Source organism: Euleptes europaea, chromosome 12 (genome assembly GCF_029931775.1).
Source record: "Euleptes europaea isolate rEulEur1 chromosome 12, rEulEur1.hap1, whole genome shotgun sequence".
Classification (NCBI taxonomy): domain Eukaryota; kingdom Metazoa; phylum Chordata; class Lepidosauria; order Squamata; family Sphaerodactylidae; genus Euleptes; species Euleptes europaea.
In genome coordinates, this window is record NC_079323.1 from 774,757 (window position 1) to 799,137 (window position 24,381).

General features: G+C 48.6%; 2 protein-coding genes and 3 non-coding genes across 6 annotated transcripts; all 5 read right to left on the bottom strand.

Annotated features, from left to right (window-relative positions):
- Positions 1–7,404: 7,404 nt before the first annotated feature.
- LOC130485186 (40S ribosomal protein S11) lies at positions 7,405–17,169 on the bottom strand. Of its 2 annotated transcripts, none has more exons than XM_056858308.1 (5): positions 16,252–17,169; positions 11,734–11,865; positions 10,054–10,129; positions 8,731–8,860; positions 7,405–7,582 (listed from the first exon to the last, which is right to left on the bottom strand). In XM_056858308.1, exons 1-5 carry the CDS (start codon positions 17,167–17,169, stop codon positions 7,459–7,461), a joined length of 1,380 nt encoding a protein of 459 aa, XP_056714286.1. In that variant the 3' UTR covers positions 7,405–7,458. The 2 variants fall into 2 exon arrangements, with proteins under 2 accessions (XP_056714286.1, XP_056714287.1); XM_056858309.1 differs by lacking the exon at positions 16,252–17,169 and adding an exon at positions 12,376–12,440.
- On the bottom strand, positions 8,259–8,356 carry LOC130485712 (small nucleolar RNA SNORD35). Its single transcript, XR_008933727.1, has one exon. It is a non-coding gene; the product is annotated as a small nucleolar RNA SNORD35 (small nucleolar RNA).
- Positions 9,322–9,413, bottom strand: LOC130485710 (small nucleolar RNA SNORD35). Its single transcript, XR_008933725.1, has one exon. It is a non-coding gene; the product is annotated as a small nucleolar RNA SNORD35 (small nucleolar RNA).
- On the bottom strand, positions 11,378–11,472 carry LOC130485711 (small nucleolar RNA SNORD35). The gene has a single exon (XR_008933726.1). It is a non-coding gene; the product is annotated as a small nucleolar RNA SNORD35 (small nucleolar RNA).
- Positions 17,170–23,228: 6,059 nt separating the features above from the next.
- LOC130484992 (olfactory receptor 52P1-like) lies at positions 23,229–24,179 on the bottom strand. Its single transcript, XM_056858092.1, has one exon. The coding sequence runs from the start codon at positions 24,177–24,179 to the stop codon at positions 23,229–23,231; it is 951 nt and encodes a 316-aa protein (XP_056714070.1).
- Positions 24,180–24,381: the final 202 nt, after the last annotated feature.

Genomic DNA, 24,381 nt, shown 5'->3' on the forward strand with positions numbered 1-24,381 from the left:
GATGTGCCACCAAACTTCTAGAATGTCATCGACCCCTACAGTTCAGCACACAAAACGATTATCATAGGCATGGCTGCAGGTGGTCAGTAAAGCTGAGAGAGCTTTAACAGAGCTGTAACTTGCCCAAGGTCACCCAGCTGGCTTCGTGTGTAGGAGTGGGGAAACCAACCCGGTTCACCAGATTAGAGTCTGCCGCTCACGTGGAGGAGTGGGGGAATCAAACCCGGTTCTCCAGATCAGAGTCCACTGCTCTAAACCACCACTCTTAACCACTACACCACGCTGGCTGTACAAAGAAGTAAGCACCTTTGCTTTCAGTAGGGATTACTGTCAGGTATCTTCCCTGAAAACAAAAGTAATGACTACCGGAGAATTACACAACTTTAAGGTTGACAATGAGGAAATTGAAATTGTTGAAGACTTTCTATTCCTTGGCTCCACCATCAACCAAAAGGGAGACTGCAGCCAGGAAATCAGAAGGAGATTGAGACCTGGAAGGGCAGCCATGAAGGGGCTAGAAAAGATCCTTAAGTGTCAGGATGTGTCATTGGCCACCAAGACTAGATTAATTCATGCCATCGTATTCCCTATTACTATGTATGGGTGTGAAAGCTGGACAGTGAAGAAAGCTGATAGGAAGAAAATAGATTCCTTTGAAATGTGGTGTTGGAGGAGAGGGTGACGGATTCCATTGACTGCCAAAAAAACAAATCAGTGGGTTATAGATCAAATCAAGCCTGAACTGACCCTAGAAGCTAAAATGACTAAACTGAGGCTGTCGTATTTTGGTCACGTCATGAGACGACAAGAGTCACTGGAAAAGACCGTCATGATAGGAAAAGTTGAGGGCAGCAGGAAAAGAGGAAGACCCAACAAGGGATGGATGGACTCAATAAAGGAAGCCACAGCCTTCAATTTGCGAGATCTGAGCAAGGCTGTTTGGAGGACTTTCATTCATAGGGTCGCCATGAATCGGAAGCGACTTGACGGCACTTAACACACACACACATCTTCCCTGAGGTTGCAGCTTCTTTCCAACGGACATGAACCACGAGGAGAGGCTTTAATAAATACATTAAAAAATAAAATGAGTTGTCTCTCTGACTCAGCCAGTCTCTTGCCAGAATGCTAGGGCTTCAGTGCTGCTGCCTTTGCACCCCACCACACCCCACTTTCTCCTTCCACTCTTTCCAGTGCATCTTTACCAAGTCCCTTCTGGAAAGTCTGCACAGATTTCAAACAGATTAGAAAACAAGAATTTACATGGAGAAGATTTTCAAGTTGAATGAGATGTGCAGAACTCGTTGTTGAACTATCAATTAGCTGAGTCCTTCTGCATCTCTAACTTTGGCTGTACCCACATGGTTACAATCACCCGTTTGTTCTTATTACCACTGTAAACCCAGAAGCATTTGCAATGGCGATGGAAGAAGAACAGTTGGTTTTTATATGCCAACTTTTTTGCCCTTTTAAGGAGAATCAAACTGGCTTACCATCTCTTTCCCTTCCTCTCCCAACAACAGACACTGTGTGAAGTAGGTGAGGCTGACAGAGCTCTGAGAGAGCTGTGACTCGCCCAAGGTCACCCAGCTGGCTTCATGTGTAGGAGTGGGGAAACCAACCCGGTTCTCCAGATTAGCCTCTGCCACTCGTGTGGAGGAGTGGGGAATCAAACCCGGTTCTCCATATTAAAATCCACTGCTCCTAACCACCGCTCTTAACCACTGAGCATGCACAGGAGTATTTTTTTGCTTTCCACAGTATCCCCTCATACCTTAGTAGCTGCCATAAGTCTGAGGAGATAAGGCAAGGCATAAATATTTTAAATAAATTAATTAAAATGCTTGTCACACATACACGCACACCCTGCCGCTCCCAGCCCATGCAGCCAGAAGACCCTTTGCTGGCTTTTAAAAAGAAAAATCAGTACTAGCTATGTCACTACAGAAAAACTGCAGCTTCCCACCCCTAGCAAGTTTGGGAAAGACCACAGCAGAGAAGGGGAGAACCTAGAAAGTGCACAACTGCACAATAGTGTGATATAGAAATTCTGTTGTTGTTGTTTTAAGAAACCCTGGGACACAAAGTGGAGCAAAACGTCTTTGTGGAAGCTGCCTCTGTCTGCTGCTCCAGGGTAAATCCTGTGCTGAGCCCCTGGCAAGTCTTTGGAGGGTTTTCAGTTCCCCTTCCCCTGTGTACAAGTTGCAGTTGGTGTGCAAAGTACTCCAAAATCTTTTTTGTGTTTGTGCATTTCTGTTTTCTGCTTTTGTTAGCCCCTTTTTGTAAAAAGGAAAAATGAACCCCACAGAACCAATGCATCGTTGGCAGATGTTTAATTCAAAATCCCCGTCTCCTTGCCCCTATTTTGAGGATTAGCTCACACATGTGTGCCATCGACTTTGAGCTGTAGTTCAGTTGTTGTTAATGTGGTTGAGAAAGGGGAGGTGAGGGGCATTTGTAAAGCAAACGGCCATTTTGGCCGATGTATGTTTTACGCCCCCATTACTAAGCCAATTGAAGCTGAATCTGCTACATCTGAGCTCGCTCACCTCTTCTGTCTTGCTTTTTGTGTTACGCATGAATGCTCTTAGTGCATGAAAGAATCTGGAAGAAAACTTCAGTGTGCGCTCTGGCCATTGAAGGTCTTATAATGTTGTGATCGAGTAACCTCGTTCAGACACGCAGGCTACACGCAGACCCACAGAAGCAGCTTCCCAATGGCCTCTCCTTTCCTGCCTCTTGCATAGCACCAAACATGCACACAGATTCCATTGCCTGCTAACGGAAGGCTCTGATAGCCTTCACTTCCCCTATCCCCTTCCTTTAAGTTTCGTGCAAAGGAACAATAGAGTTCTGTTCAGTAATGGAGCAATGCTCATGCACACGCTGTAGACGCAAATGACGTTGCATCGACAAGCTAACATCAAATATTATTGGAATGTGAAATGTCTATATAACCTCTTGCATTGTCCCTCCCGCTGTGTGACTGGACCGCAGAGCTCATCGTCTGCTTTCTGGGATCACCCGGTTTCTGAAGTATTGGCCATTAAAGCAAGCCGTGACAGCTCAACCCAACGTCCTGTCCTCATTTACTATTGGACTCTATGTTAATGGGAGGAACCATCACATCAATAATTACAAATGGAGATTTAAAAGAGCCCATTCAGTCTTTTTGTTGTGAAAAAGACCTGGTATTGCAAGGAGAAACTGACCTGGTATTGCAGGTGTCCAGGAGGACACTCACATTCCTGCCTCCCTCTCTCTCCCCCCCCCCCCACCCACTCTGGTCTTTCTCACTGCATAGATGTCAACTGTCAGCTTGTGGGACTGTGGTTGCTTGAATTTGCCTGCCTGTTGGTCAAATCCAGATGCAGGGCTGAGCTACTGAGATCTCTGCTCAGCATTTCCTGGAATGGCTTGCAAGTGTGTGGTGAGCTGTGATGGTTCTGTCAACTATGGAGCGCGGGAATTGCTGGCGAACCCACACACACACTCTCAACTCATGCACATGACAGAGTGGCTTCAGCCTGTTAGTTATCTGGTTGCTCAAAGGGATGGGAGAAAACCCCAGTGCTTACCAGGGCACACTGGCCTGTTGGTGCAGTAAAATTCCTCCTCTGTGTGTCCGGGGTTCCCTCTGCACAGAGGCTTCAGGCCACGAGTCCAGAAGTATTTGTATTGTACTAAGAGGAACTGTTGGGGGAATTGACTGCGTGTCGCACAGCACCACACTTCAGGCTCTGCTCTGTTGGGAATCCCTCTGGAGCATTTTCCAAGGAAGCCTTTTGGGATGGTTGTCTTGCAGGCTGGGGAGAGGGCTTTCCGAAACCCTTGGAGAGCGGTAAAGCCTTGCATCCCCCCCCAGCACATTATTTGATCTAGGTTAATATGAGTTGCACAACCTCTCACCAGTGTGTGATGGATGGGAGTAGGTGAACTGAGGGAGGAAAACACTGTTCATTTGCCACATTTTTTTAAAAAAAATTAATCAAAGAACTGTACACACCAGCTCTGGAGGAGCAGGAAACAACTACCAACATGAAAAATAAAAGCAGTGAAGACCAATTATGCATAATACCCCTGCAACAGAAATATTTTTTTAATAGTAGCTTGGATCCTGTCCCTTGTTTCTTCTGCACACACTTCCTTTGTCGGTGGCAGTGGAGGTCCTCTCATACTGGTCACTTTGCAGGGGGCTGGGAGGCAGGGACGTGTGTGTGTGGGGCCCCATATTTCATAAAATGCAGTGCCCATAACTGGACACAGGACTCCAGAAGAGGTCTGGCTAGCAAGGCACACAGTGAAACAACTGTTTCTTGTGACTTGGGCACAATGTTAATGCAACTCAAAAGCCCATTTGCTGTCTTTGCAGTTGCATCAGACTACCAACTCCTGTTCAGCTTGTGATCAACTGTGTTAATTTGGCCCTCCTAAGCAGGATTCCTATTTTCATGGGGTTTTACAGGTTTTATGGCAATCCTGAGAGCCTTTTCACATGAACTACTGCCAAACTAGGTATCCCCCCCATCTTATACTGGTTTATGTGTCTTATACTTGTGTCATTTTAAAAACAAACCAAGCAAAAACATTACCCTTCTAGCCACAGCATCCCATTTTTAACACCAGAGTTTGTGTCACTTGCCTCTATATGCTGCATTTAAAACCCACCAAATAATCCAAAAATGCAAACCATCTTATTTATTGAGTTCTTCTGGTGAAGGAACTGAATACATATTTGGACACATAACTTGCTCTAGTAGCAAGCAGAGCTCAGTATTACTAAATATGCCCCCCACACACACCCTTCTCAATCTACTTTTGCATTCCTTCCTGACCTGGATAGCCCAGGCTGGCTCAATCTCATCAGTTCTCGGAAGCTAAGCAGGGTTGTCCCTGGCTAGTACTTGGATGGGGGTCCACCGAGGAATACCAGGGGTTGTGACACAGGGGCAGGCAATGACAAAGCACCTCCGAACATCTCTTGCTTTGAAAACCGTACAAGGGCACCATGTCAGCTGCGACTTGACGGCACTCCCCACCACCATTCTTCTGCAGGATTCACCTTTTGTGTTGTTTAGGCCTCTTATGAACACATGAAGCTGCCTTCTGCTGACTCAGACCCCTGGTCCATCAAGGTCAGTATTCCAAGACACTGAAAGACTGGACAATTCTACCAACTATTTTGTCAGATTGCACAGAGAAGCCATTGAAATTCATAAACATCAGCACAACTTTAACAGAAGAGAGTTTAAGAATGAATAAGGCTTGGCTTCCTGTCCTGAAGACCTCCAGACTAACAAAGACTACAGTCCACAATAGCCGTGCGGATTAGCTTTGGATTTCACACATTGATCACTTCAGGATACAATGGTTCCATATTAACATGTGTGTGTAAAGTGCCATCAAGTCTCATTAGCACATTATCTTGATACTTACAGGACAATGATTAGCACATTATCTTGATACTTACAGGACAATGATTAGCACATTACCTTTGATACTTTTTTCAGGACAATGATTAAGCTCAACCCAACCCCTTTCTGACTATATATTACTCTTCCTACACACTTGACACTGAGAGACACGGTCCTTCAGTGTTACTCCTCTGAAGATGCCGGCCACAGCTGCTGGCGAAACGTCAGGAAAGAAAATACCAAGACCACGGTCACACAGCCCGGATAACCTACCAGAACCAAGGTCAATATTGTCTACTCAGACTGGCAGCAGCTCTCCAGGGTCTCATGCTGCGGTCTTTAACGTGACCTACTGTTTGATTCTTATTCGCTGGGGATTCAACCTGGGACTTTCTGCATGCCACGATGTTCTGCCCCTGAACCACAGCCCCTCCATGCTGATTGCTCCAGGGAGAAAGTAGGACAACTCCTGCTTCCTAAACCCCCTAGCATTCTATCTCAGCAGCCAGGTGGCCCCTTAAAAGTCTTCTTCCTGATAAGTCAGGCCTTGCCTTAGTGATGCATGCACGATGAAGTGGCTATTGGACTAGGATCAAACCCACATTTGGCCCCAAAGCTTGCTGGGTGACCTTGAGCCAGTCACACACTCTTGGCCTAACCATCCTCACCAGATAGGTATGAGGATAAACTGAAGACGGGGAGAACAATGAAAGCCACTCTGTGCTCCTTGAAGGAAGGATGGCATAAAAAGGGTCTCCCCTTAATTAGGTGTCTACATCACCTAATTAAGATATTGCTTGGTGTGGCTGAGGATATGCATTTCTTCGTCATTGGGCTCAGCCAGGGGCTCACAGCCTTTCAGGAGTCTGGAGATGCTCACCTTTGGCTATCGCATTTGTATCCACTTTGTGAAAGGGGCTCAGGAGGATATACATAGCTCTCAGCCTCCTCCATTTTGCCCCAACAACCCTGTGAGGTAGGCTAGGTTGGGAGAAAGCAATTGGCCCCAAAGGCCATGCAGTAAGCTTTGAGGTATAGGAGGGATTTGAACCTGGATTTGCCAGGTCCTAATCTGACAACCAAAAGCATTTTGGCTGATTCGAGATCACTACTGTTGCGTCCATCTCCTGGCAGGATGGATTCCTGTATAAAAGTGTGGCCCCACTAGGGGGTAGTGAAGGGTTAACAGCTCCAGCATGGGAAATTCCTGGAGATTTTGGGATGGAGCCTGGGGAGGGGAGGGTTTGAAGAGGGGAGGGACGGCAGCAGGGGATAATGCCAGACAGTCCACCCTCCAAAGCTGCCATTTTCTCCAGGGGGAAACTGTAGTTTGGAGATCAGTTGTAATTCTGGGAACTCTCCAGGCCCCACCTGGAGATTGTCCCACTACCCTAGGGTTGACAAACCCTCGTCTCTTGCGGTAAACGCAAAGATCTTGTGGCACCCGAATGACTGAAGCTTTTTGGGGCTAGTGTACACATTAAAAAAAAACTTTTTTGCAACTTCTTAAAACATTTCCCTCTAGTCAACCAAATACAGTGGACACCACAAAACCCGCAAAGTTGCACTGAGAGCTGTCCCCTGTCCCTCACTATCTCTCTGCATCATTTTGCGTCCTTCATGTTTTGAATGCTCAGATTTTTCTGCAACCAAGGTCAAATGTCACACTGCTGCTCTTGGCAAGGAGAAAAATGAGAGCCCCAACAGCAGGAGCAGCCGAGTTCTAATGGCATAATTCCAAGCAGGTTCTACTAAGACCAGATGATGCAAAATGGATTCCCCCCCCCCCCAAGTTCAGTCATCCTGTGTGTGAGAGATGTGCACAAACTGTGTGTTCTCCCACTGAGCTACGTTACATGTCCCCTCTGTAGGGGACACACACACACACCCATGGCTGGTCTTCCAAACAGGGCTGAGTAAAACCTCTCCCCAGTGGCAAGCTGAAGTTCTGTGCTGTCACATCTCCCTCAGCAATCACATCACTCAAGCCTGCAGGGTCTTTACAAAAAGTTTATTTGCACATCCCAACAGACAAGAATAGACTTCAGAACTTCTGGAACTGCTTCTTGGTACCAGCAGCCTTGGTCACCTTGAGGACGTTGAAGCGGACAGTCTTGCTTAGTGGGCGGCACTCGCCCACGGTCACAATGTCCCCGATCTGCACATCCCTGGAAGGAGAAAACAGAAAGAGCACCGCAGTCTTAGGAGGAGATGGGACCAACACGGCAGACAGTGTTTAAACTGACAAGCGGGTGAATTCCTCAGCTGCTAGCAGGCAAGTCTCACAGAGCAGCTTGTAAAACGGTAGGGAAACAAGGAAGGCTACACCCTCTTACCTAGCACCCTCCCCCAGATGCTACTTAGTACTACCTTAACTGACCTACACATTGAGCCAGTCTAACTTATCTCACAGGGCCACGGAAAGGGCAAAATGGGGAGGGGGGGAAAGGAACCATGTACACCGCCCTGAACCCCTTGGGAGGAAGACTAGAAAGATAGCAAGGACTGAACTGCATGCTGAAAAAGCTTTTAAAATGGGTCATCACCCACCTGTACCTCATGAGGAAACTCAGTTTAAGAAAGCCAGAGTAATATGTCTTGTGCTGAGAACCTGGGCTGGCAGGACAGCACCATCAGCCGTGCCTGCTGGCCTGCGCACAGAACTGGTGTCAGCGCCGCCCAATTTCTGTGGTTGCTGCGCCAAACAAAGAGCTCCCAGCCTCATATTTGCCTTCACAGAAACAGCTCAACAGGCTACACACTTGGTTAGTTAACTGGGAAGTGCGTTGCAAGACACCAGCCCACCACTCAGCCACTCCAGTACTTGTGGCTGCAGGATGCAAACCTGGTAGTTCAGTGATTGACAAGCTGCCGTATTCAGCAGCCCCCCCATCCAATCAAGGGGGCTCTGCAGACCATCGTGAGTTCACACATCATTACCAGCCAAGATTGCTCCAGTCCAGCCACACACCCAGTTACGAAGAATGCATGTCTCTTCACCACCACGTAAAAAGGATGCAGCTACAGGCAATCCAAGACTGCTGCTTTGAGATCTTTTGGAAAAACACAGTGACTACTCCAAATGGGGAAACAAGATCTCCTTATGCCTTTCGTATGGCTCCAAATAATCACTGTATGTTATGGAGACTCACCTACAACTTATGGAATCAGTGTCAGGCGAATCACCCACAACCTCTAAGGAATTCTCAGGAGGAAGAGATATCCCCCAGACAGCTTGCATCAAAAACACTTTAGTCAAATTCTTAAGCTGTCCTCAACTGCCAGCCCATGCAGAGGCTGTTCCACACACCCTTACCTGAAGCAGGGGGACAGGTGCACCGACATGTTCTTGTGGCGCTTCTCAAAGCGATTGTACTTGCGGATGTAATGCAGGTAGTCCCTCCGGATGACAATGGTACGCTGCATCTTCATCTTGGTGACCACGCCTGAAACGGGGAGAGAAGTCAGGGCTGCGAGTGCCACACCCACTCCCTCCAACCACCATCAATGTTTAGCTGCATGAGGGTCACAGTTGGAAGGGGCCCTGCGAGGCCATTTAGTCCAACACCCTACTCAGCAAAGGAAATTCCAATGCCCCACAGCATTCTACAGCTGCCTAGCTTCTGTCCATGGGGGCCCCCTACTTTTGGTGGAGGCACAAAGCCACAATTGATATTAGAAATGGGGGTTTAAAATAATATGTAAATATGTAAACTAATATTCGAACGCCACATACCGAAGCAGAGAAGCTTCCCAAATTTTAAACATGGGCAATAGGGATACTTGCTGCTCTTTCATTCCGCTACTGTCTGCACAAGAGATATTCTATGGCTTGGATGCGTCACCTGTTACAAGGCCCCCATTATGGTCTGGCTACCTGCAACCATATATGCCCCCATGTGTCCTTAAAACGGCATCAGTTAAGCCACAGGGGCAGCTTCATCAGAGCTCCCTCACCATGGGGCTCAGCAGACCATCGTGAGAAAAACATCACTTGCAGCTCAAGGACTGCGGGAGCGGGTGGGGGCCACACAGGGCAAGCCACGAGCAGCCCTTCATATGCTGGGGAAAAGGTGGGCTGGCAAAGCATAGCCTATAGTTGCAAAGTAGCCAAAGTCACCACCTTGCTATGCAGACTCACGGGCTGACTGGAGGCAGCTGACGGCAGCCTCAGTTTCACTATACAAAGCTAAGTTATGCAACATCCAAAAGAAGGTAGCAATAACCAGTAATGGAAGACTAATCTTTCATTTAGTCCAGAGATACCAGGCAGACGCACCAGAGCTGTCTGAAAAACTACTCAGCTAAAATCTCCAACAAGGGATCCAAGATAGAATGGATGGAGAATGAAGTTGTAAGATGACTTGAGGTCCTACTGAAGAGAAATGCAGGATAGAAACATAAAATAAAAATTGATTTCACAAAAATTAAATACTGGGCCTATCTTTGAACAGAGATTGTGCACTTTTGGCTGTAATTGTTTCCTGTTTATCGAATCCTTCCCTCAGTAGTATTTTCCCATTTTTATATTACAGCCTTGTGGTTGTAAGAAACAAACCATGCCGCTGATTTTCAGAGACGATCACACATGAGAGCATATATTTGGTCTTGAGTAGTTCAAAATAGAACCCCCTCCTACCTGACAAAATACGTCCCCGAATGGACACGTTGCCAGTAAAGGGGCATTTCTTGTCAATGTAAGTTCCCTCAATAGCCTAGGGAGGAAAAAAAGGGGTATTACCAGCAAAGTGCCAACAGGGAGGGGGCAGAGACAAGCACTATTCCCTCCCCCACAGACAGAAACCTTTCCTTTTCTGGTAACTGCTTCTCAACGTATTCCTTTCTCCATATACTTCCAAAAGAAGAGGCCTAACTTCGCATAAAGTAAATCCAATGTTGAATGGTTATTGCTTCTAACTCCAAATAACAGACTGAGACAGAATGAACCTCCACACAACTAAAACATTGCCTGCGCCTAGAAAACGTGCGTTTGAGTAGAGTTGGTTTGTATATGCCAATTTTCTCTACCTTTTAAGCAGAATCAAACCCACTTACAATCTCCTTCCCTTCCTCTCCCCACAACAGACACCTTGCGGGGTAGATGAGGTTGAGTTCAGAGAGAACTGTGACTGGCCCAAGGTCACACAGCTAGATTCATGTGTAGGAATGGGGCAACCAACCCAGTTTACCAGATTAGAGTCCACTGCTCCAAACCACTACACCACGCTGGCTCTCAAGGTGGTCAAGTGAGAGCGTATCAACAATATCTCATTTTTCTATGCACACAAAGCATTGAACCGTGCTAGCCCACATCAGCAGTCTGAGCAGCAAAGCCCAGATGCAACGTTACTACTTTGGGGCCCTCTGTGTGTAAAGTGCTGTCAAGCCACAGCCAATTTATGGCAAACCCATAGGGTTTTCAAGGCAAGAGACTTACAGAGGTGATTTGCCATTGCCTAACTCTGCTTAGCAGCCCCAGACTTCCTTGGTGGTCTCCCATCCAAGTGCTAACCTGGCTTCCTTAGCTTCTGAGATCTGATGAGATCAGGCAAAAGGCATACAGAGGTGGTTTGCCAGTAGCCTGCCTCTGAATAACAACCCTGGACTTCCTGAGCAGTCTCCCAACCAGGTACTAACCCCCTGCTTAGCTTCTGAGATCTAATGAGATTGGTCTAGCCAGGTGGTTCCCATACTTTTCAGGCCACCACCCCCTTGCTTCCACAAACTGAACCCCAGCACCCCCTACCTTATCCAACAACACAGTTGAAGGAGCCCACCTCTAGTGCCCCCGATGCCCCCTTAGGTAATCCCCCCAGGGGGTGGTACTGCCCACTTTGGGAACCAATGATCTAGCCTAAGCCATCCAGGTCAGGGCTTAGGGACCTACATACTGCATTCTGCATCAAGATCGCACAGCAGTTTCCCCGCAATGAGCCAGTTAGCTCTTCTGCATCAGTAGAAATGAGCTGACTTCAGTTAACGCCTTTTGGCAGGTCTCGTCAAAGCCCCTTCACCAGTGGGGCTCGGAAGACCATCGTGAGAGTGTCCATCATGAGTCAGCAAAGGAGAAGACCCTCATGTGGCCTGACCCTGCAAGGGTCCTCTACATCCAGTCACTGAACCCTCCTGAGCGCTTCCCCAAGCAAGAAAGCGGACTCCACTGCAGAAGCACAAAGGATGACCTGAGTGAAGATGACCTGAGCAATTCAGTCAGTCTGGAAGGGGGGGTTATCTCTCCCCCACTTAATTAACCCTCTTGTCCTTGTTCCAAGCTTGGCCTTTCCTTTCCCCGCCGCCCCGCCTCCCTTCACCCCGTTACCTCTTTGGGGGTCTTGAAGCCCAGGCCAATGTTCTTGTAGTAGCGGGGGAGCTTCTCTTTGCCAGTCTCCCCCAAGAGCACCCGCTTCTTGTTCTGGAAGATGGTGGGCTGCTTCTGGTAAGCCCTCTCGGTCTGCACGACACCCCCCCCCCAAAAAAAAGAACAGGGTTAAAAGGCTGAAACGTCACCAGGCCGACTCCGAGGAGCGCGTCTCCCTCCCTCCCTCCACGCCCCGCACGGGGAAAGGAAACGGGGCAGGCCAAGCGGGGGGGGGGGGCTTCGCCATGGGACCAGGGCCTCCAGGAGGGCCGCCGCCTCCCTACTTTGCCCCAGATCCCTCCCTGGTTTATTTATTAATTGTTATCCCCGCTTCACTGCTACTATTTATTTGGTTTTACCCCCCCCCCGCCCTATCCCATATCAGAACGGCCGACCCCCGATAGAACACACGCGTCAAGCAAGACGCGCTATGCAGACGCGTCGATTAAACGCTCAAGAGCCTCATGAGCAGGGGGTCGCGGGGGGGGGTCCCCAGCCCCGGTGAGGCCTGGGCGGAAGGGGCCCCTCTCCTCCCCGGGGGCCGCGCAGCCCCGCGCCCCGCTAGGCCGGGCGGGCGGTCCGGCCCCCCTCGCAGCCTCCCACCTGCGTGTCCGCCATCTTGGGCCTCGCGATGCGGAAAGAGGCCGCCCGCGGGACGCCGGGACGCCTCGTGGGGCCCCGCCCGGAAGTGACGCTCCGCCGCGGCCCCGCCCGCCTCCGCTCGCGACCATAGAGGCGCCGCCGCCCGCCCTTGGCCCGGGAAGGAGCTCGAGGCCTAGAGGGGCCGCCTGGTCCCGCCCGCTGGGGGGCGCCGTTTTGCCGGGGCCTCCGGAGGGAGGGGAGGGGGGGACGCGGGGGGTTCTGTCTGTCCCCGCAGCTCGCTGGTTGTCGTCATCATTTTATTTTATTTGCAGTCGTAGACCATGAAACAAATTCAGTTTACGTTACTGAATAATGTAGAGTAAAATAAGTACAAAATACAATTAAAATTTAAATGCTTAAAAATGTGCAAAAAAAAAATGCTGAGGAGGCGTGACCTTTGCAGACTGACCCCCCGGCCCCCCAGACCCCATTTCCCTCTCTACCTCCCCCCCCAAACAGGCTCATGCAGACAAGCCTGCCTAATGGCGACGAGCTGTGCGGCAGTGCGAGCCTGCTGGGTGTCCAGCCAGGGTTGCCAACCTCCAGGCTGCCCCATTCCGGGAGCTTTGAGAGTGGAGCCCGGGGAGAGTAGAGTTTGGGGGAGGGGGCAGGGGGGAAGCTCAGCAGGCTATAATGCCATGGAGGCCCCCCCCCCCAACAGCCGGGTCTTTTTCCCTCCAGGGGAACTGAACTTCGTCATCTGAAGATCAGCTGTAATTCTGGGAGAACTCCCGCCTGGAAATTGGCAACTAGGGTTGCCAGCTCCGGATTGTGATAAAGCTGGAGATTTTTTGGGGGGTTGAGCCTGAGGAGGGAGGGGTTTGGGAGGGGCAGGAGCTCCGCATGGTGTCATGCCACAGAGTCCACCTCCCCAAGCAGCCATTTTCTCTAGGGGAGCTGATCTCTGGCGCCTGGAGGTCAGTTTTAATAGTGGGAGAACTCCAGCCAGCCCCTGGAGGATGGCAGCCCTAAATGGGGACTCTCCAGATTAGAATACAGATTAGCATCACAGGAGAAAATGGCAGCGGTGGGCTCTGTGGAACTAACAGCCCTGCCGAACCCCTTCCTCTCCAGCCTTCACCCCCAAATCTCTAGGAATTTCCCAGCCAGAGGTTGGCAACTCGAAGATTAACAGCGTAGCAGGTCTGCTGCCCCAGCCATGATCCACATGAAGGTGCCTTGTACTGAATCAGACCTTTGGCCCATCAAAGTCAGTATTGCCTACTCAGACCGGCAGCGGCTCTCCAGGGTCTCAGGCAGGGGTCTTCCTCATAACCTACTTGCCTGGTCCCTTTAACTGGAGATGCCGGGGATTGAACCTGGGACCTTCTGCATGCCAAGCAGATGCTCTACTACTGAGCCACAGCCCCTCTGCTGTGGGTGCCATGTGGCAGCGCTCGCTCCCTCACTCTTCCAAAAGCCCTCTCTTCTTGGCATTGCCAGGTAGCCTGTTCACAGCCTCGACTGCTGAAACGATGCTGCTTGCTGCTGCCTGGTTCATGTGTTGCAGGGAGTGCACAGACGTCTATAAGAAGGAACCAGTGCTTGTTCAGGATCAGTACCTGGATACGTGTGGAGTTTAAATCACAAAGTCTGATCTGCATGTGTTGAATACAACATGAGAATTAATCAGCACACTAAGCTAAATGTACACTGAACAGATTGTGTGTGCATATGCAATCACCTGTGAACAGGGCTAGAAGCCCTGTGAGCACACATGTATCCTGCATGTACATGTGTACATCTGATCGTAAGCAAGAACCAACTTACATTCACCTGACAAATGAAAGTGGGGACCAGTACCTGGATAACTGTGGAGTTTAAATCACATGTTGAATGTAACATGAGAATTACTTGGCAAACAAAGAAAAACCAAGTATACACTGTCCACAGAAGGCATGTGCATTCACTAACTTTTGAACAGGGTTAGCATTGGCCTGCATAGAGAAGCCTTGAGGATTTGTGATATGATTGGAAGGACCACAGCAGCACCATTAATGCCTATCTTGATGTGCCCTTGATTGGGGGGGGGTTCTACCCACCTTTTCATTGATTGCTAGGTAGCTCTGGGGGAAGACCCTGGATCTTAGATGTTGATAATTTTGTTCATGGCTCAGCACAGACAGTCCTATAGTAAACAATCCAAATAACAATGGGTTTGTAGCAGTAGAAAAGAGCAAGAGTCCTTTGAGCACCTTATAGATTAACAACATTTCTGGCAGGGTGTGAATTTTTGTGAGCCACAGCTCACTTCTTCAGATACAGCTAGAATGTGAGTCCATCTGTCCTTAAGTACAGAAGAGTGAATGAGACACTCATTGCCACAATGGCAATGTAAATGTCAAAAGCAAGTAAATGACATTAGCAGGTGTGATTGGATCAGGTATGATATGGAGAGGGGTTGTAGGCTTGGAGAAATCAGCATTGGTAATGAGACAGGAATCCCAGGTCTCTACTCAGTCCAGGAGAATGCATAGTCTTGAGCTTCATTATTAGTCGTAATTCAGCAGTCTCTCTTTCTAATCTCCCTTTGAAATCCCTGTGTAAGAGAGACTGCTACTCTTAAATCAGCAACTGAATGTCCTGGAAGGTTAAAATGTCCCCTACCCCTGGTTTCTGGCAGGGTCTAAGCTTTCCTGAGCCACAGCTCACTTCCTCAGATACAGCTAGAACGTGAGTCCATCTATCCTTAAGTAGAGACGAGTGAATTAGACACACAATGGCAATGTAAATGTAAAATTGAATGCCAGGTACTGAAGATACAAATTTTATAGAAGACACAAGCAAAGCCAATTAATGATATATATTTTTTACTTTATATTTTACTTAAAATACAAACATGCTTAAAACAACAACATTCTTACAGTATTTTCTTTTGTCTAACAGTCTTTGATCACTGACATCTCGGGATGGGGGGGCTGCCTTGGCTGGCTCATGGGCCAGATAAGAGCTTTCAAGGGGCTGGATCTGGCCCCTCTCCCTTATATTTGGCACCTCTGATCTAAATATTTTCTTGAGATACCAATTTACATTCTTCAAGATGGTAAGTGCTCCTTCCCTGGAGGTTTTTAAGCAGAGGCTAGATGGCCATCTGTCAGCAATGCTGATTCTGTGACCTTAGGCAGATGATGAGAGAGAGGGCATCTTGGCCATCTTCTGGTCACTGGGGGTGTGTGGGGGAGGTAGTTGTGAATTTCCTGCACTGTGCAGGGGGTTGGACTAGATGACCCTGGTGGTCCCTTCCGACTCTTAAGATTCCATGATAATGCTACAAAGTTCATGTGGTAAACACCTACTTCTCAGGGATATTGTAGCTGCAGTTCCTGTGTTGACAGGAGTTGGACTAGATGACCTTGGCGGTCCCTTCCAACTCTGAGATGAAATAAATAAACTGAAGGCTCTGAGAGCCACAACAAACTGCACTTGCTACTTTGCAGGGATTAATTTTAGAACCTTTCCAGAATTTATTTATTTTTTTCAGATTTGTAGCCTGCCCCTCCCCAGCAAGTCAGCTCAGGGCAGGTTAGTAGTGGAATCCAGAATAGAGTGAACTTCCTGAACAATCCTGAAAAAGAACTCGGAAAATCAGCTCATCCTTCCTGAGGAAGTCTCAGTCCAGGTTTTCAGCCCCCAGATGAAGCTGCTGAGGTTGGCTTTGCAGGTCACTTGGTAGAGTTCCTCCTTGCCTCTCGAGTCCTGAATGGCTTTTAGTCCAAGACCGAAAACAGCAGCTCTTGAATGTGTTCAGGTCCTCTCCTTCGCAGCCTGAGGGGATGTGTTGCTTGCTTACTATTCCTGCTTTTAGGAGATGTCTTTCTTCCTCGAGAGGAGGCTGACCACCTTGTCCCGGATCAGTTTGGTCTTTATGCCATACACGATGGGATTGCAGAGAGGGGGCACCAGGATGTAGAAGTTGCCAATGAGGATGTGGATGTAGGGGGCCACGTTGTGGCCGAAGCGGTGTGTGAGGAAGGAGAAGAGGGCAGGTGTGTAGGCCAAGACAATCACACAGATGTGGGAGCCGCAGGTGTTGAAGGCCTTGGCTTGGGCTTCTTGCGACGGCAGCCTCAGCACAGTCAAGATAATTTTGGCATAGGAGACGCCAATGAAGAGTAGATCCAGACCCACCACAAGCAGAGCCACCGTGAGGCCGTACAAGTTGCTGACCACAGTGCCGGCACAGGCCAACCGGACAATACCCATGTGCTCGCAGTATGTGTGAGGGACCACGTTCGTCCGGCAATAGGGGAGTCTGCTGGCAAGGATGGGAAATGGAGAGGTCAAGACGGCCCCCCTCACAACGGCTAGGCAGCCAATCTTCACAATGGCCGGGTTTGTCAGGATGGTCGCGTACCGTAGTGGCTGGCAGATTGCCACATAGCGGTCAAAGGCCATGGCCAACAGTATGGCCGACTCAATGATGGAGAGTGCATGGATGAAGAACATCTGCAGCAGGCACCCTTCAAAGCGGATCTCATGGGAGCCAAACCAGAAGAGGCAGAGCATCTTGGGAACCACAGAGGTAGAGCCAGCCAGGTCCACCACAGCCAGCATGCAGAGGAAGAGATACATGGGCTCGTGCAGGCTCTCCTCCACCCAGATGATCAGCACGATGGTGCAGTTCCCCAGCACGGTCACCATGTAGATGAAGCAGAGCGGGATGGAGAGCCAGATGTGGGCAGCCTCTAAGCCTGGGATCCCCACCAGGAAGAAGATTGAAGGGTGGAAACTGCTGCTCTGGTTGACACCAGACATGCTAGAGTGGAGAAAGCTTGGGCCTCTTCCTGGTGCTTGTACAAATGCAAAAAATAAATAAATAATAAGGGCAAATGGGATCTTGGGCTGCATTAACAGAAGTAGAGTGTCCAGATATGTGAAATAAGTCACTTTACTCTGCTCTGGTTAGACCTCACCTAGAGTACTGTGTTCAGTTTGGGGCACCACAATTTAAGAAGGATATAGACAAGCTGGAACATGTCCAGAGGGGGGCAACCAAGATGATGAGGGGTCTGGAGACCAAGATCTATGAGGAAAGGTTGAAGGAGCTGAGTATGTTTAAGCTGAAGAGGAGAAGTCTGAGGGGGGATATGATAACCATCTTCAAGTACTTGAAGGGCTGTCACATAGAGGATGGTGCCGAGTTGATTTTTGTTGCCCCAGAAGGTCGGACCAGAACCAAAGGGTTGAAATTAAATCAAAAGAGTTTCCATCTAAACATTAGGAAGAACTTTCTAGCAGTTAGAGCGGTTCCTAAGTGGAACAGGCTACCTCAGGAGGTGGGTAAGCTCTCCTTCCCTGGAGGTTTTTAAGCAGAGGGTAGATGGCCATCTGTCAGTAATGCTGATTCTATGACCTTAGGCAGATGATGAGAGGGAGGACACCTTGGCCATCTTCTGGGCATGGAGTAGGGGTCACTGGGGGTGAGGTAGTTGTGAATTTCCTGCATTGTGCAGGGAGTTGGACTAGATGACCCTGGTGGTCCCTTCCAACTCTACACACGGATGCATATGAACATATGAAGCTGCCTTAAACTGAATCAGAGTCTTGTCCCATCAAGGTCAGTATTGTCTACTCAAACTGGCACCAGCTCTGCAGGGTCTCAGGCAGAGTCTTTCCCATCACCCACTGCCTGGTCCTTGTTAACTAGAGATGCTGGGGATTGAACCTGGGACCTTCTGCATGCCAACTGGTTACTCAGTCCATTCTTTCTGATAGGAAAACACACCTTGAGTACTTTCAGCAGGGCTTACTAGTGTCGGCAGAAGCATCAGGTAAATCTGTCCTTTATGGAGTCAGGCCTTTGGTCTATCAAGGTCAGAGCCAATTTCTCTGGCTGGCAGCAGCTCTCTAGGGTCTCAGGCAAAGATCTTTTGCACCACCTGCTACCTGATCCTTTCAGCTGGGGATGCTGTCAGGGGCTGAACCTGGGGCTGCGATGCTCACCCACCGAGGGGCAGTCTCCCCCTAATAATGGGAGGGGGGAAGCACCAGTCAAAGGTCTGATGGCCTCTTCCCTCTGTAGCAGGTATGAAAAACAACAACAACCCTGACAGGGATCAGTGTTCCTCCCGAGCCAGAAACACATTGCTGTAACACCCACTGTTTTACTTTATTAACAGGCTTTATGAATTCATTGACTGATAGTTTTCTTACCTGTGAACAAGCAAGAATAAACCTATATGTACCTCATGTGTTAAGTGACCCCTTCTAGTTTTTGCTGCTGTACTTCCACCTGAATGCAGATGCTTCCACAGCCAGGGTTCTCTTCCTCTTTTCCAAGGTGGGGAAGGGAGAGTGTGAGAGCTTCGCTTCGACCTTTTCATCTTGGACAGAGAAACTACTGTACACACTTGGGCATAATTTCTAGTGTTCCCCCCCATTGCATAACAATAATTATAGATCCTGTTCCTTTAGCAACTAAATGACAAGCAGAAACCCACAACAGATGCAGCTTTCTCCAAGTTAGAGTGTAGCAGGTGTGAGAATTTTGCCACTAAAATTAGCCAACCCCACTTCCACCACTTTCCCAAAGAAGAAATGATTACATGTTCTGCAGAGATTTATGTTGATGAATGATTAGGTTCAGCCCGTAGACTGCAGGATTTTTTGGCCTGGCAGATGCTCCAGACCTGCTTAATGGTGCCTGAGGGAATCATAGAATGGAATCATAGAATAATAGAGTTGGAAGGGACCACCAGGGTCATCTAGTCCAACCCCCTTCACAATGCAGGAAATTCACAACTACCTCTCCCCCACACCCCCAGTGACCCCTACTTCATGCCCAGAAAATGGCCAAGGTGCCCTGTACACCTCAATGTACAGGGAAGATTTGTTGTGAGCTGCCTTCTAATGGATCAGACCATTTGTCCATCAAAGTCAGTATTGTCTACTCAGACTGGTCCCAGGTTCAATCAAAGTCAATCAAAGTCAGTATTGTCTACTCAGACTGGTCCCAGGTTCAATCCCAGGCATCACCAGCTAAAAAGGACCAGGCTGTAGGTAATGTGAAAGACCTCAGCCTGAGATTCTGGAGAGCTGCTGACGGTCTGAGTACTGACTTTGAAGGATGAAGGATCTGACTCAGTATAAGGCAGCATCATGTGTGTTTAGGGAGGGGCTGCGGCGCAGTGGTGGTAGAACATCTGCTTGGCATGCAGAAGGTCCCAGGTTCAATCCCCAGCATCTCCAGTTAAAGGGACCAGGCAAGTAGGTGATGTGAAAGACCTTTACCTGAGACCCTGGAGAGCCGCTGCCAGTCTGAGTAGACAATACTGAGCTTGAGGGACCAATGGCCTGATTCAGTAGAAGGGAGTGTTATATGTAGGGAAGGGGCCATGGCTCAGTGGCAGAGCTTCAGTCTGGCATTCAGGAGGTCCCAGGTTCAGTCCCCAGCATCTCCTGTTAAAAGGGCCACGCAGTGTCTGCTCCATCTGAGACCACACACAGCCACTGCCAATCAGAGTAGAGAAGACTTATGTTGATAGACTAATTGCCTGACTCAGTAGAAGCCATGTTGTGTGCATGAATCTGGCCTTTCAAAACATAGATAAAATTTCACTAACACAAGTTCCTGTGGCCAAATGTAGAATTTATGCCACCTCCTGCAAAATCCCAGTGAATTCTCCTACTGGGTTTTCCATGTGTATTTTTCTCTACACCAGAAATCTTTCTGTTTTTCTTAATTGCTCACAGTCCCAGGGAGAGGGCTTTCTTCTGGCACAACCAAGACAAGCTGTGGTACCTGACTGCAGCTCAAAAAGCTTCCTGTCCTCTGTCGGCAAGGTCGATTCCCTGTTGTCTCAGAGGTCTCTCCAGATGTTCAAAAGAGAAAACTTTCCCTGTATGTAAGGAACCTGAAAAGCCACACCATGCTCAACAAAGACAATGGCACGAGAAGATGGTTCCTTCTCCCTCCTTCCCACCTTCCTTTCCACCCCCACCTTAGCTACTAGCTCCTCATAGGGCACCATCACCTGGGTGTTGAACCTGTTTGATGCTAAATATAGCCCCACACCTTACCAGAGGGCAGACTCCTCCAGTCATGCCTCCCCTGTGCTCTGCTCACTGCCGGCACTCGGAGCTCCTGTGGAGGGACCAACTGGGTCTAATTTATAGCTCACTACTGATCAGCACCCAACTGCAGGGCCAGAATTCCCAGTCTCTGCCAGATGTTCTCAAAGACCTCTCTGGGCACCGCTGGCTGGTCTGTTTTTGGATGTCAACCAGGCTCTGCCCACTCTTGAACACAGAGGAGCATTTCAGTTTTCTCTCATCCCTTCCCCCTGTGCACAACGGCTGAAGTAAATCTTTTTTTTGGGGGGGGGGGGATTCTCAAACTAGTTTTTCCTAACTTGAATTGGCTTGCAAAAATGTATTCTCTTTTTTGAGGTGTGTTTCTTTAGCGCATCTAAATAAATATTGTACTGAGCTTTAGTGAAAAGAATAAGTAAAAGGACTTGATTGGGCAAGCTGTTCTTTGACATGGACTTAAATTCATCGGCAGATTTAAAGAGTTTAACAGCACAATCCTCTTCAGACATACTCCAGTTTTGTTTTTAAACCAATGGGCTGAGATTAGAGTAACTTCACATAGGATCTAAGTGGATATTCATACCCCTTTTCTCCTCAATGGGATCTAAAGCAACTTACAGCATCTTCTTCATTTTATCCCCACAACAACAGTCAAGGGTTGCCAGCTCCAGGTTGGGAAATTCCTGGAGATTTTTGTGGGTGAAGCAGGGTTTGGGGAGGGGACGGATCTCAGCAGCGCATAATGCCATGGAGTCCACCTTTCTAAGCAGGTTCAGGGGTCAAAGGGAAGGCTCCTACACATGAAGCCAGCTGGGTGACTAGTCACAGTTCTCTTAGAGCTCTCTCAGCCTCACCTACCTCACAGGGTGTCTGTTGTGGGGAGGGGAAGGTGATTTGATTCTACCTTAAGTGGTAGAGAAAGTCGGCATATAAAAACCAACTCTCCTCCTTTCTTCCTTCCACTTCTCCTGGAGAAAATAACTGCTTTGGAAGGTGGATTGCATGGCATTTTACTCTACTGAGGTCCCTCCCATCCCTAAACCCCACTCACCTAGGCTTCACCCTCAAATCTCCAGGTATTTTGGAAGCTGGAGTTGGCAACCATATCTATCTGTGCTACTTTCTGTCAGTGGCAAGTGTTGGGGTCTCTTTAATCCAAGGTGCTTAACTGCCCAACTAACACATTACTTCCCACCCGCAGAGTACATTTATTTCATTTTTCTCAAAATAACCCTAACCCTTCCAGAAAAAGTTGAAGACATGTTTATTCAGGAAGGCCTTTGAAATCCCTACCACTCTGTTTAAATTTTGAAATGCAAATCACTGAATAATAAAACACAATTTTACAATCATAAATAATCACAAGTGCCTAAATACCGATATGAATTTAGCCAGTCAGATTGTTTACAGCTGGCACAGCCTAGGATGTCAGTGTGTTTCCAACCTCTAAATTCTCTGGATTGCTGGAGTGATGTAGGTTTTATGACTTTAATTAGTTCTCATGCTATAGTTAAACAGTCGTTTTTCACTGGATTTTCAGTAGCAAGCATATACCATTCTGGCAGCGGTCAATAAATTTACCACTATTTCCTGCTGCGAAAGTTGGACCATCCGCCATGGAAAAATATTAACAGGTGTGGGATCTGCCTGGAGTTTTGAAGTTCAGATAGGACGTTATTGCTGGTTGTCTTCTTGTTTTTTCTATTGCTGTGTTTGCATTTTCTGCATTGAGTGGGAAAAGAGGAGCATAACTTTTCCAGATAAAAAAAAGGAGAACTTGGCCTTGTTTGTAGGATTTGTTTTATTTACAAACGAGCACAGGAGTCCTATAGGGCAGCAGATCCATGACTTCAGATCTGACCCAGTCAGAAAGAGGGAGAGAGAGGAAGAGAGAGGTCGATCCTGCATCCTCAAGGTGCCTCAGCCCACTCACACCAACCTCGTCCTGCTTGTGCAACCTCCAAACTCCTGTTCCTTCCCAGACACCTGCCCCCTCCTCTCAGCGATGGGGGGCATCTTCTACAAGCCCCCAAGGATGCTCAGCAGAGCCCTCATCTGCTCATGATTGAGAAAACCAACATCCACAGAAGTTTATTTGTTTATTTATTGATAGTCCGACTTCCTTGCTAAGACTCAAGGTGGATAAAGAGATTTTTTTAAAGTGCAATAGAAACAGTATAGGGCAAACAGTAAGCAATGTAATATGACTGGCTTACAAAATTAGGAAATAATGCAATGTAAACCGGATACATCATAAACAGTTCAAGAAGCAATTTACAGAAAATCAGAAAACGATGTGGTGAGAACAAGGTAAAGCAGACCACAAAGAGTGCCGTAAATTACAACCCTGTTCCTTTTATCGAAGCCCCCTCTGGAACAATTCCATTTTTCTATTGCCCTGTTCCCTTTATTAAAAAGCAGCTAAGGGTCGTTCCTTTTTACTCTACAATTGGGCGGGGTAGGCTAGCCCGATCTTGTCAGATCTCAGAAGCTAAGCAGGATTGAGCCTAGAAAGTATTTGGATGGGAGACCTCCACGAAATACCAGGGTCGTGACGCAGAGGCAGGCAATGGCAAACCCCCTCTTTTGCCTTGAAAACACCAGGAAAGGTTCCCATAAGTCAGCTGCGACTGGATGGCATTTTCCACCACCACAATTGGGCTCCAGACCCTTTAGACCAAACCCATTCACACAAATCAGAAACCAACTATGCAGAATAAATTTTGCTGAGCTTGTTGGCCAGAAGAAAAGCCAGCACTTCCCTTCGGGACTTATGCAGTCCTTCAGGAAAGGTGCTTTCTCTTCAGGACCACGTGGATCACTCGGTCACGGATCTCCTTGGTCTTCACCCCGTACACGATGGGGTTCAGCATGGGAGGGAAGAGGAGGTAGAAGTTGGCCAGGAGGATGTGAACGTGGGGGGCCACGTGGTGTCCAAACCGGTGTGTTAAGATGGTGAAAAGAGCAGGGGTGTAGGACACCAGGAGGACCACCACGTGAGCAGCACAGGTGCTGAAGGCTTTGTGGCGGGCATCTTTGGACGGCAAGGCCAAGACTGCCCTGCCAATCATGCAGTAGGACAAGGTGATGCACAGCAAGTCCACCCCCACCACGAGGAGAGCCACGACCAGCCCGTACACAACGTTGGCCACGATGCTTGAACAAGCCAGCTTCACCACGGCCATGTGCTCGCAGTAGGTGTGGCCGATGACATTGGTCTTGCAGTACGGAAGGCGGGAAGCCAAGATGATAATTGGCGTGATGAAGACCGAGCCCCTCAAGACCACCACCACGCCAATTTTGGCCAACAACGGGTTGGTTAGGATGGAGTCATACCTCAGGGGGTTGCAGATGGCCACGTAACGGTCGAAGGCCATGGCCACGAGCACCGTCGACTCCATGACGGAGAAGGAGTGGATGAAGAACATCTGGATCATGCAGGCGTTGAAGTCTATTTCCCCAGCTCGGAACCAGACGATGCAGAGCATCTTGGGCAGGGTGGAGGTGGACAGCACCAGGTCGATGAGGGCCAACATGCAGAGGAAGATGTACATGGGCTTGTGGAGGCTCGGATGGCTTTTGACAGTATACAAGATGGTGCAGTTTCCCAGCAGCGTCACAGCGTACATTGATGAAAGAGGGATGGAGAGCCAGTGGTAGGCCGCTTCCAGGCCCGGGATACCCAGGAGGATGAAAGAGGAGGGGGTGCCATGGCTTCCATTAAAGGCAGACATCGCTCATTGCAGACATGGTGCACAAAAACGGAGCTGAGGGAGGAGTCATGGAACAAGACAGTGTGAACGATTCAGCACTTCCAATGCAGGGGGTTTCCCCATCCAATCAGCATCTAGCTTTAGGCATCAACGATAATGTGAAAATGAAGCCTGAAATGGGGAGGGGCTGTGGCTCAGTGCTAGAGCCTCTGCTTGGCATGCA

Coding starts and splice junctions, on each gene's coding strand:
- LOC130484992 (XM_056858092.1), bottom strand. CDS start 24,179: ATGTCTGCCTTTAATGGAAGCCATGGCACCCCCTCCTCTTTCATCCTC.
- LOC130485186 (XM_056858308.1), bottom strand. CDS start 17,169: ATGTCTGGTGTCAACCAGAGCAGCAGTTTCCACCCTTCAATCTTCTTC. Junction 11,866..16,251: donor AACTGATCCGGGACAAGGTG/GTCAGCCTCCTC, acceptor GGTGTCGTGCAG/ACCGAGAGGGCTTACCAGAA. Junction 8,861..10,053: donor TCGGGGACGTATTTTGTCAG/GTAGGAGGGGGT, acceptor TCCCCGTTTCAG/GCGTGGTCACCAAGATGAAG.